The sequence below is a fragment of the Melanerpes formicivorus genome, unplaced genomic scaffold (genome assembly GCF_026170545.1).
Source record: "Melanerpes formicivorus ecotype bairdi unplaced genomic scaffold, bMelFor1.0.p_v2 SCAF_33, whole genome shotgun sequence".
Classification (NCBI taxonomy): domain Eukaryota; kingdom Metazoa; phylum Chordata; class Aves; order Piciformes; family Picidae; genus Melanerpes; species Melanerpes formicivorus.
In genome coordinates this window covers 1194043-1206666 of record NW_027142385.1, presented here as the reverse complement: position 1 = coordinate 1206666, position 12624 = coordinate 1194043, and the positions used below count along the sequence as shown (strand labels likewise).

General features: G+C 50.3%; 1 protein-coding gene across 1 annotated transcript in view; it reads left to right on the top strand.

The window, feature by feature from the left end:
• ASTN2 (astrotactin 2) overlaps positions 1 to 12624 on the top strand; it is a 438091-nt gene that overhangs the window by 177138 nt on the left and 248329 nt on the right. Inside the window, exon 6 of the mRNA XM_068155636.1 lies at positions 3411 to 3557. Within this exon, the coding sequence (XP_068011737.1) occupies positions 3411 to 3557 (147 nt within the window). The remainder of the gene's footprint in view (positions 1 to 3410; positions 3558 to 12624) is intronic.

Sequence of the window (12624 nt, the reverse complement as noted above, 5' to 3'; positions counted from 1 at the left end):
ACCCTGGATTGAAAGGTGATTTAGAATAGTAAAATCCAGTGTTCTCTGGGCTATTGTGTACTTGGCTGTGTCCAATTACCCTGAGGGAGCCTTTCTGCCTTTTTTTTTTTGCCTTTTTCTTCTTTTTTTTTTAATAACCTTTTTATTTGTTATTATTATTTTTGCATTCATGTTGTAACTTCAGGCAGTGGCTGGGTTTGTGGCAGGCACAGTATGCCCAGAGAGAGGATGAGTTTGCCTCCTGAGGAGGTGCTAACATATGCTGATGATGTGAATAGAGATTGAGGAGAGAAGGAGGGGGGAGAAAGAGGAGACTGCAAGGTGAAGAGTGCAGGAGATGGGTGATAAAGCTGTGAGATAGGGGTGGGAAGGCTGTTTAGATGATGCATGCATAAGGAAGGTAAAAGATGCTTCATAAATAATCTATTTGCATACTCCTGTTGGTCACAGTGATGGGGTTAGTCGTGTAGCATCATAAAATGGCTTGGGTTGGAAGGGACTTTTAAAGGTCGTCTAGTCCAAACCCCTGCACCAAGCAGGGACATTTTCCCCTAGATCAGGTTGCTCAGAGACCCAAACAACCTGACCTGGATCCTTTCCATGAATGAGACATCTACCACCTCTCTGGGCTGTCTGGGCCCTTGACTCACTACCCTGTCTCAGTTGTTTCTTTCTTTTCTCTACTCCAAATCTCCCTCTTTTAGTTTCAAACCATCATTCCTTGTCTTTTCTCAGCAAGCCTTGCTGAGAACTCTGTCCCCAGCCTTCTTATCCACCCCTCTCAGTCCTGAAAGGCTGCAATAAGATCTCTTTAGAGACCTTTTATAGAATCATAGAATTGTCAGGGTTGGAAGGGATCTCAAGGATCAGCCAGTTCCAACCCCCCTGCCATGGACAGGGACACCTCACACTACATCAGCTTGCTCAGAGCCACATCCAGCCTGGCCTCAAAGACCTCCAGGGATGAGGCTTCCACCACCTTCCTGGGCAACCTGTGCCAGTGTCTCACCACTCTCATGGGGAAGAACTTCTTGCTGACATCCAATCGGAATCTACCCAGAAGAACAGCTGTTTTTCCTGTCCTGCCAATGCTGGTTGGAGCATCCATCATGCAGGCTCCAGCCTTTTTTGGCAGGGGATGCTTTGATGGGACACGCTGCCCTGCCTGGAAAATGCAGGTCATGCCCAGCAGGGGCTCCATGCCCTGGCACCAGCACCTCTGACAGCAGCTCTGGTCAAACCTACACTTTGCTGGGGTGTGCAAGTGCCAGCTTGCTGGGTCTATTTCCTGTTCAATTTTCAAACTGCTGCTCTTTAAATCTCACTTTGCTGATGAGATGGTGAGGGCTGGGGAGCAAAGGCTGCATTGACTTCCAAAAATAAAGAAGTGCTCTCACTTGAATCCTGATCAGGGCTGTGCTCATGTCTGCCAGGAGCTTGGTCATCTCAGCCACACCACACCAGGCTGTGCAGTGACCAGGCTTAATTGCTGGACTGTGCCCTCTCCATGGCATTGCCATGGCCCCTGAGTGGTTTCCAGTCCATGTTCCAGACACCAGAGAAGGTGCTCTGCAAGGTGGCTTGTCACCAGCTTTGAGCAAAGCAGAGGGTGAGGGCAAGATGCTGGGCTATGTGGCTGTGGGGGGCACAGCGCAGTTGGAGCAGCAGTGGGACAGCTCCTGTGTCTGCAGAGGCTGGCTGTGGAGGAACTGAGGATGGAGACTCCCAAGTCTGTTTCTTTATTGAACAGTGGGGACCTGTTGATAGGGTAGGGGTGTCCTGGGGACAGTTCCTCCATCAGTGGAGGGTGCCTCCTCTGGACACACAGGTGCTTCTGGCCTGTGCCCCTGGGGCAACCAGACCTCTCCTGAGGAATCTGAATTGCCCAGCTTCACCCTTTCCCCTGTGGAATTTGGGGCTGCTCTGTTCCACCTAACTGAGGCTGGTGGTGATTCAGTCACCTTGGTGCTGCATTGAAACCCATGAGGGTTTCATGGTGGGTTTGTACCTGCTGCCAGCCTCTCTAGACCTGCAGATGCCCCTATTGGCTTGTTGGGCTTTGTGTAAGGCTTCAAAAAACATCCAGATAAATCACCAACCAAGTCTGCATGGGTGTGCAGGTTGAGGGTGGGGTGACAGGATCCCTATAACCTCATGGGATCATTCCTTGCTGCAGGCATCCTTTAGCTCTGGTGGCTTTCAAGGCAGGCTGAATGTGACCCATATGCCATGCTGGGGACCAGGCAGGCTGGGTGCCATACTTCAGCAGCTGGCTTTCATGTGTTGGAAGATACAGAGCTGCTTTGTGGGAGATGCCAGGAGCTTCTGTGCCTGCCAAAATCAAACTTGTTTTGTGATATCTCCTGCCCATCAAGAGCAGCTGGCTCTATAGATCACTTTGTTGTTGGGTCTGGTCCCCCTGTGCTGACTGAGTGTTTACATATATTCTGTAAATAATTAACACTCCTGGGTGCTGCATAGCATCTGAAAGTGTAGATTTCTGCTCGTGTTAGGTGAAACTCAACAATGCCCTGGTCCAGGCAGCCCTTGGGTTTGCTCTGATTCTTTACTGTGACCTGAGAAGATTTGCCAAATAAGCCAAGGTTTTGCTGGTCGTGGTGGTGATCAGCTCCAGGGAGGAGGGAGTCTCTGGGGAGAGGGTCTGTGCAGGGCCCCAAACAGGATTTCTCCCTCCTCTGGAGAGGTGTAATTCTCCAGCTGGCTGTAACTGAATAGAACAACAGGATGGCTAAACACCCAGCCACAGAAGGGGTGATGGACTGATGGGGTTTGCAGACCTCAGGTGCTCTTCCAGAGAGGTGGTGGGGTCAACATCCCTGGAGGTGTTTCAGAAAAGCCTGGATGAGCCACTTAGTGCAGTGGTCTGGTTGATTAGTTAGGCTTGGGTGATCAATTGGACTTGATGATCTTGGAGGTCTCTTCTCCCAGGCAACCAGCACCAGAACAAGAGGACACAGTCTCAAGCTGTGCCAGGGGAGTTTCAGGCTGGATGTCAGGAAGAAGTTCTTCATAGAAAGAGAGATTGGCCATTGGAATGTGCTGCCCAGGGAGGTGGTGGAGTCACCATTGCTGGAGGTGTTTAGGAAGAGACTGGATGGGGTGCTTGGTGCCGTGGTTTAGTTGATTAGATAGTGTTGGATGATAGGTTGGACTCAGTGATCTCAAAGGTCTCTTTCAACCTGTTCTGTTCTGTTCTGTTCTGTTCTATTCTGTTCTGTTCTATTCTGTTCTGTTCTGTTCTATATTCCATTCCATTCCAACTTGATTGATTCTGTGAGCAGTTTTTATTTCCAGTGCCTGTCCCTGAGGTTGGGGCATTGGGAAAGCCAAGCAAGCCCCTGGTACAGCTTCTTACCCTTTGGCCACCCAACTGTGTCTCTGCCTTGCAGGTTCCATGAAGAGCCCTGTCAACAAGACGGCGCTGACCCTGATCGCGGTCAGCTCCTGCGTGCTGGCCGTGGTGTGTGGCTCCCAGCTCTCCTGCCCCCTCACCGTCAAGGTCACTCTGCACGTTCCTGAGCACTTCATCGCAGATGGTAAGACCCTCGGGGGACTCACACCCTGCTGCCCCACTCTGTGTGTTTGAGACACAGAGACCTCTGTCCTTGGGAACTGCCCTGGCTGTGTTCAGCTGCAGGGATCTCCCTTGCCAGAGGAGCCAAGCACATCTGGGAAGCACAGAACAGTAGGGGGTTGGAAGGGGCCAACCCTCCTGCCAAGGCAGAATCGCCTCGGGTAGGTCAGACTTGAACACATCCAGACATTCTGGAGGAGAGGAGGCTCAGGGGAGACCTTCTTGCTCTCTCCAACTCCCTGTAGGGAGGTTGGAGCCAGGTGGGGGTTGGTCTCTTCTCCCACACATCCAGCACCAGGACAAGAGGACACAGTCTCAAGCTGTGCCAGGGGAAATTAGGCTCTAGGTGAGGAGAAAGTTCTTCGCAGAGAGAGTTGTTAGCCATTGGGATGTGCTGCCTGGGAAGGTGCTGGAGTCACCATTCCTGAAGGTGTTCAAGAGGGGATTGGATGTGGCACTTGATGCCATGGTGTAGTTAAGCATGAGTTGTTGGATGATAGGTTGGGTAGGTTGGATGATCTTTGAGGTCTTTTCCAACCTTATTGATTCTCTATGATTCTGTGATCCTGTGTCTTGAATGTCTCTAGAGAAGGAGAGAGCCCAAGGCCAAAAGCTCAATCACATATTACAATTATTACCATTATCATTGATTGATCTGATGGATATTCTTGTTTTCCTGCAAGCTCCCTGACAAGCCCCAGGAGCTTGCACAGACAGACATCCTCTTGTCTTGCAGCAGCAAAGCTGCTCATCCCAGCCCCTTGGAGCAGTGCAGGGTGAAATTGCTGGGCTTTGAGCAAAGGCAGAGCTGATCTGAGAAATTAGATGAGGGCTGCTGTCACTGTTTATTGCTTTCTCCAGCCAGGCTCCTTGTGTTTGTTGTGTTTCCCTGACCTTTTCTTTATAATGTGCAGTGAGCACCCAGTGCAAGTTTTTGGTAACATGAGGGCAAATTTCATTTTCTTCCAGCAGAAGGGACCCATTATTCAGTCACTTCCAATTCCTCAGCTCCTGTGCTCATCTCACTGCTTGGGGCAGGCAGAGATGGCACATTCTCTGCCAGTTTCCTGCTGCTGGGGAGTCCCAGCATGGCCAGCTCCTGTGCAGCTCCTCACTTTAGGGGCAGGCATGGAGGATAGCTCCTGGAGAGATTAATATTTTGGGGAGAGGTAGATGGTTAAATCATAGAATCATTGAATTGTTTTGGTTGCAAGAGACCTTTAATATCACCAAGCCCAGGCCACTGCCAGGTCTCCACTAAACCATGTCCCCTCAGCACCACATCTCCACAGCTTTGAAACCTCTCCAGTGGGGTCTCCACCACTGCCCTTGGGTAGCTTGTGCCAGGGCCTTGATAAGCCTTCTGGGGAAGAATTTGTTCATTGTGTCCAACCTAAACCCCTCTGGTGCAACTTGATGCTGCAAGTTGGGAGGTGCAGCAGCATGGCAGCCATCAGGGTGATGGAAAGAGGCTTAAAGCATCACCCTGTGGTTTGGAGGGACTCAGCAGCAGGTTTGTAGTGGGATTCAGCCCTACTAAGAGTGATTTCTTTTTGGCAGCAACAGAATTTCATGGGATGTTACTGACCCTGCAGTGCAGAGGGAGCACAAGCTCTCCCCAGCCCCACCAGTGACCTTCACTGACTTATTAGCCCCACTCCTGTTTCTGCCCCTAATGATGCTTATGGGTGTTGTGTGAGGTGGGTTGATGCCTCCAGAGTGGTTTGTGAGGTTACCTCTGCTCCCATCTCCAAGGATGCAATCCTTAGATGCTGATTGTGATGATCAGAGATGCTTAGATGCTGATCTTAGATGATCAGAGGGCTGGAGCACCTCTCCTATGAGGACAGACTGAAGGAATTGGGGCTGTTCAGTCTGGAGAAGAGAAGGCTCCCAGGTGACCTAATTGTGGCCTTCCAGTATCTGAAGGGGACCTACAAGAGGGCTGGGGAGGGACTGCTCAGGGTATCAGGTAGCGATAGGACTAGGGGGAATGGAATGAAGCTGGAGGTGGGGAGATTCAGGCTGGAGGGGAGGAGGAAGTTCTTCCCCATGAGAGTGGTGAAGCCCTGGAATGGGTTGTCCAGGGAGGTGGTTGGGGCGCCGTCCCTGGAGGTGTTTAAGCCCAGGCTGGATGAGGCTCTGGGCAGCCTGATGTAGTGTGGGGTGTCCCTGCCCATGGCAGGGGGGTTGGAACTAGATGATCCTTGTGGTCCCTTCCAACCCTGACTGATCCTATGATACTACTACTATGATTGTGGAAATTATAACCCAGCCCAGGGTATGTGGGCTGTGCCAGAGAACAAAACTTGATCCTTAAAGGAAAGAAGAAGAGAAGCTTCTACTTTGTGAGCTCAGATTGGAGGAATTGAACATCATGGAGATATGAAGAAGGAATAAATTGAAACAGGGGACTTGTCTACCCTGACCTCTTGCTGAAAGGCTTTAAGGATTGTCTGGGCTGCACAGAAATATTCTGAAGTCTTCACAGGTGGCTATTCCAAGCATCTGGAAACCAAAGTCCTTTGTAACTGTAAAATGAGGTGGCTCCAGTGTTAGCTGTGTCCATCTGAGATGGGCACTGTCCAGTTCATCACTTGCACTGGGAGTTCAGAGCTGGTTCTGGTGCTTGCTGAAGCTTGACCAGGAAGGTGGTGTTGGACGTGGCACTTGGTGCCATGGCTTAGTCATGAGGTCTGTGGTGACAGGTTGGACTTGGTGATCTCTGAGGTCACTTCCAACCTTGGTGATTCTGTGATTCCAACTGATTTGAGTGCATTAATGAGGAGAAGAGGGTCCCCAGTTGCAGGTGTTACCACAGATATGCTGAGGGTGCTGTGACATAGGGCCTTAGCATCCTGCTCCTGAGCTGCAGTTCTGGCCCAGGGAAGACAACACATCCTCAAAAAAGAAAATAAAAAGATGATGTGATGTGACTCTGCAGAAGGGAGGTGAAAGGCTGAGCCTGAGCTTGTCAGCAGGAAGGGGGTGGCAGTGCAAATTATGCAAATGCAGAGAATCCTCACATGGAAATGACAATGAAATACCAATAAAGCAGATTAATATCCTTGAAACTGGGGGAAATGGGATGATCTCCAGTCCTGACTTAATGACTTTTCTGAAGAGAAAGTGGCAAAGAGGACTGGTAAAAATGGGCTGGAGAAGAATTAAAATGAGCTTTGTAATGAAACTGTAAAATATAATTACAAATGGTGAAAACTTTTTTAATATTTCCTATGAAAAACAGTGAAATTCTGCCCAGAGAAGCAGCTGAGATGTTTTGCAGTGGCTGTGACTTCTACTAAAATCTCATCATTTGATGCTGTGGCACAGCCCTGGGGAAGGAAAAACAAAAGTTTTGCCTGGGAAGGGAAAAGCTCTTTGAGTCTTCCCTTCTTTTGGAAGAAAACAAAGCTGGGGAGGGGTCTGGAGCACAGCCCTGTGAGGAGAGGCTGAGGGAGCTGGGGTTGCTTAGCCTGGAGAAGAGGAGGCTCAGGGGAGACCTTCTTGCTCTCTCCAACTCCCTGAAGGGAGGTTGTAGCCAGGTGGGGGTTGGTCTCTTCTCCCAGGCAACCAGCACCAGAACAAGAGGACATAGTCTCAAGCTGTGCCAGGGGAGGTTTAGGTTGGATGTTAGGAAGAAGTTCTTCATAGAAAGAGAGATTGGCCATGGGAGTATGCTGCCCAGGGAGGTGGTGGAGTCACCATCCCTGGAGGTGTTTAGGAAGAGCCTGGATGGGATGCTTGGTGCCATGGTTTAGTTGGTCAGATGGTGTTGGATGATAGGTTGGACTTGATGATCTCAAAGGCCTTTTCCAACCTGATCTGGTCTGTTCTATTCCATTCTGTTCCATTCTATTCCATCACCAAATCCCAAGGCAGCACCCAACTGGCAGCAAGATGCTGTAAAGCATTTAACGACTTCACAGAACTGAGCTGGGTTGGGGAACTTTAATGAAACCCAGGAGAACCATAGCTGGCCATGTTTGCAGAGGCTTGGTACTTGGAGTCTTCACTGATGGAAAACCACAGAATCCTAGGATGGCTTAGGTTGGAAGGGACCTTAGACATCATCCACACCAACCTTCCTGCCTTGGGCAGGGTCACCTCTCAATGACACTTGGTTGTTCAAGAGCTCATCCAGCCTGGCCTTGAACACCTCCAGGGAGGAGGCATCCACAACCTCCCTGGAAAACCCATTCCAGAGTCTCATGATCCACGCAATAACTTCCTCCTAAGATCCAGTCTAGCCCTAGTCTCCCTTAGCTCCAAACCATTCCCCCTTGTCCTGTTTCTAGACACTATTATGAGAAGTCCCTCTCCATTCTTCCTGCATTCCCTTCAGGTATTGGAAGGCAGCTCTGAAGTCCCCCTGGAGTCTTCCCTTCTCCAGACTGAAAATGGGGGACTTGCACCTCCTGGGTGCAGACAGGAGTTGTCAGGGGTGTCCCCACGTGAGTGAAGTGATGGTGGAGCTGATGTCTTCGTCAAGGCTGGGAGCTTTGATTGGCCTTAAAGCAGCCTCTCACGTGGCACCTGCTGGTGTGTGCCATGTCATGGAGATGTTGCCATGCACTGAAACAATCTGTTCCTGAAGCTGTTCTCCTTTGAATTTTGTGTGATGCCAAAGCAGGGATGGTGCAGTCACTTGAGATGTTCCATGTCAGAGAAGGGAGCACTCTCCTTCCTTTGTGTAGTGAGGGGCTTCAGTAGATGCCAACAGCCAAGGAAAATCTTAAAGCAGAGCAGCTACCAACACCTCTGCAGGAAAAGCCAAACAAAGACAGAGGCTGAAAGAAATCCTTCTCCAAGCAGATGAAGGATCTTTGAAGGATTCTTTAAATAGATGCCAGCCAGCTCCAGGATGCCAGAAGCCAAAGCCATGGAAAAGGAGGAGGAGGGAAAAAGCCCCACCAAATGTCTCCAGCCTTGGAGGAAAGCAGCTTTCCCTCTGCTCCGAGCCCACTGAAGTTGCAGGAAAGGGGAGGGGAAGGGCTAGGACCATCAGCCAACTGGCAGCAAAGGCTGGGAGCATGTATTCCAAGCAGCAGTATTAATAACCAGCCTGTCTCCATCGCCCTGATTTATCTCTCTCAGTTAATTTTCTTCCTTTTGTTCCTTTGCTGGGCTCCCCCACCCTGCTTCTCTCCCCTCTGAGCAATTACTGCCTGGTTTGTGCAGCTGCTCTACCTTCATTCTCTGGAATGGCCAAATGCAGGAGAGCCTGGCAGTAGCTGGTGTGCTGTGTGCATTGCTGGCAAGGCAGGTCTGGAGGCCTCCAGCCTTCAAGAAATGGATCAGTGGTTCTAAATCTTCTCTTAGGATGCTCTCCTCCCTTCTGCTGCTCCAGGGCATCATGCAGGGCTGCATCCCTGGCAGCAGGTAGAGGGAGGGGATTCTGCCCATCAGCTCTGTTCTACTGAGACCCCACCTGCAGAGCTCTGGCATCCTCAGCACAGACAGGGACCTGTTGAAGTGGGGCTGGAGAAGGCCACAGGAATGAGGGGAGGGCTGAAAGCCCTCTGCAGTGAGGCCAGGCTGAGAGTTGTGGTTGTTCAGCCTGGAGAAGAAAAGACCGGGGAGACCTTTTTGTGGCCTTCCAGTAGTTAAAGTGACTTCTAAGAAAGATGAGAACAGGCTTTTCAGCAGGCCCTGTGGTTGACAGGACAAGAGGTGATGGGTTTAAGCTAAAAGAGGGAGATTTAGACTAGAGGAAATGAAGGCGTTCTTGACACTGAGGGTGCTGAGATCCTGGTCCAGGTGGCCCAGAGAGGTGGGAGATATCCCATCCTTGGAACCATTCCAGGTGAGGTCATTTGGGGCTCTGAGCAACCTGCTCTCCTTGCAGGTGGGGGTTGGACTAGATGACATTGAAAGCTGTCTTCCAACTCAAACCATCCTATGATTCTTTTCTGTGGGGGCAAGCCCTGTCTGTGCTGAGCAGAAGGCACTGTTCTGATTTCAGAGACAGCTTGGGTTTATAGAAAGACTTGTAGTGGCTTTTATGAGGATGTGGAAATGCTTTGCATTATTTAAAGGACCCTTTAGCAGTGTCAAAGGAGGGAGGAAAGGGAAGAGCCCCTCCATCTGAGCAATAAAACCCCTTCTGAATATGAGAGTCACTCAGCTCTGTACATTCAGTAGTTGTTTGGGTTTTTTTTTCTTCCTTGTAAGCAATCATTCAAAAAGTAAAGTTACAGCAATGGGAGCAGCTTGCAGGGAAGGCAGGGCTGGAGAAAGGACCCTGGAGGACTCGGCCTGGAGAACGTCCTTGCTGCACAACAGCTTGAAATATAGCACCAATTAAAGCTTCCCATTTTTACAGCCTGCAAAGGGGTTATATATGGTGTGGGTGGATGTTTGTATCTGGATACTTCAGTGGGAGAGGTTGGCGAGATCCTCTGGTGCCTGCAGAAGGAAGCGAGAGCTACATTTAGTGAGGGGCTCCTAGGGCTCTGATCAGTGGAAATAAAGCAAAGGACATAAAGCAGGTTTCTGTCACTTCAAAGACATCTCAGGGCATTTGCAGCCTTCTTCCCTCCTCTTCTGAAACACGTGCCAGAGGGGATGTGCCATTCTTTCTGCCTGAACCCTCTCTGGGCTGCGGGCTAGGTGTGGATGGAGGTCAGCGAGCCAAGGCATAGTGTGCACAGGTCCTCGTGGTGGACTCTGCTCTGAGCCAGCCCTGCTCCTGCTGCAGCCCCTCTGCAAGCAGAGCAAATTCCCCCAGGAGGGACATTGCTCTGCAAGCAATGGGAGGAGGAAAGCAATCCAAGACCCACCCCATGCAAAGCCAGGAGTGCAGCAGGAGGTGGAACTGCCACTGGGGAAGATGCTTTGGGTTTGAGCATCTGACAAGGAGGCAGAGTTGGGGAAGCTTCTTTGTGGCTTCTTCTGTTTAGCTTTGTGCAGCAGCACCTGGCCCTCTGAGCAATGATGTTCTGTGATAGTCACAGAGTTGATCAGTAATTGTTTCATCTGAAGACTATTTCCTACCTTCCCCCAGCGCTGTTTCCTCCCAGCCACCAGTGGAATTGGATGCTGCTATTAGCAGCTTGTGTTAATTTCCCCCGAAGATTGACGGAGTTCTGCAGACTGCGATTGTTGGACTCGCAACAACTCCTCATTTTGGTTTTAATTAAATGTGTTGCTTTAAATTGTTTGCCTTTGACATCTCCTGCTCAATCTTCTGCAGCCCTCAGAGGTGACCAGGCATTAACTCATGTCCTCAGGCGCTTGCCCGCGTGTGCGCTCAGCACGTGCCGTGCATGTGGCTGCAGAGAAATGAGCAGCGGGAGGTGGGGGTCTGGCTGCCTCCTCCTTCCTTTCTACAGCAAAGAGGAGCTGGAGACACTCTTTGATTTACATATGAAGCATCTCAGGTTTTATACCAGAAGGATGAAGGAAGAAATCTGATCTTAAATGTATCTCTGAGCTTCCAGAGAGATGCTGCCATTGGAGTCCCCTGTGTTTTCCAGCTGGTCCCAGGCCCACCAGCCCCATCTAAAATCAGTAGAGGGAATCTGCTGCTTTGAAATCACATTTTTCTTGTGCTATTTTCTTCCCCTGGAGTCATTCTGCTGCAGAAGTCTCTGTTTAGCTATACGGAGACCTAGGTCAGGGCTTCAGCAGAAGCAATACTTTCCTGCTGCAGACTGGTTGCCAGGTCTGGCTGACCTGGACCTCGGGTGTCTCTGGTAAGCTGGCTGTGTCTGGGGGCAGCTTTGCAGATTTCATTTAATTCCATCAGCTCTTAATCAGCGGGTCACCTCCCTGGCACCTCCGTGCCTGCACTCCAGCTCGCTCCTGTTCCCGCGCCTCTTTGGCTGGCAGGAAAATGTGAGCAAATGGCTGCAGCGTTCCCAGACATGAACTCTAAATATTAACATCAATTTATAAACTGTATCAGCGTGGATCAAAGGGATTCCAAGACTGTATTACAGCGTGAACGCTCTTTGCATGAAGATTTGGGAGCCTGAAGTACATCGTGTTTTCGTCGCGCCTTTGACAGGCTTAGGAGCCTTTGCTCAGCTCTTTCCTGAGCCAACCTGGCTTCCCCAAAGCATTTTGTGCCAGGAAGGCAAATGCCTCTTCCTTTCTGCTTTGCAGGATTCATCAGAGCAAAGCCAAGGGAATCAGTGTAGATATTTGAATGGTGTCAGCAGGGGCCCGTTTAGAGGTGGGAGCTGTTGCGTCCTGGGAGAGGTAGGATGCACCCATCACTGGGGAGGTGGCGTGTGCCACTGCCTGCTGAGCCTCTACCAGCACCATTTACCCTCTGATTTGAGAGGGATGTGAGGAAAGGTTTCAGTAAGGCACAGCATCTTTGAACAGCTAACCTACTCCCTTCTTAGATACATGCAAACATTGACTTCTTCATTGGCAGGTTGAGATCCTCCCTGCTGGCAGCATGGTGGTGGATCAGGCCATGAGTTGCCTGCACCAGTAATGGTGCAGCAATGCAATGAGGATTTTTGGAGGCTGGATAGCTAGGAATGTGCTGCTAATTTATTGTTCTCTCAACAAGTAGCGCTGCTGATGGGCAGTCTCTCAGTGGGTAGCTGGTGGCTCCCCTCGGCCCTGTGGCAAATTAACTTGGCATTTGCTGCCTTGTGGTAGTGTTTTCTACCATCCTAGGAGGATGTTTGGTCTTGGTGCTGGCTGAAAATTTTCCATTCACACACCCTGATTGTTTTTTAAAGCTTATCATCACTCATCCATTGCATACCCTGTGAAGTGATTAGATTTAGGCTGGATTTCCCCAAACCCTTGGCCAATATCTAGAGAGCATCACCGAGAAGGAGCCCCAGGCTGGAGCGTGGAAGTTGGGAGATACAGAGCATTAAGGAGAAGCTTTTCCTCAGAAGTCTCATTTCAGTCTCAGCCATTGCAGGCCCAGATGCCTGAGGACAGCCATGTGCTGTTTACTAGCCCCTGCACAATTGTATTCATAGAATCACAGAGTGCTAGGGGGTGGAAGGGACCTGGAAAGATCATCCAGTCCAACCCCCCTGCCTGTCTAATAACAC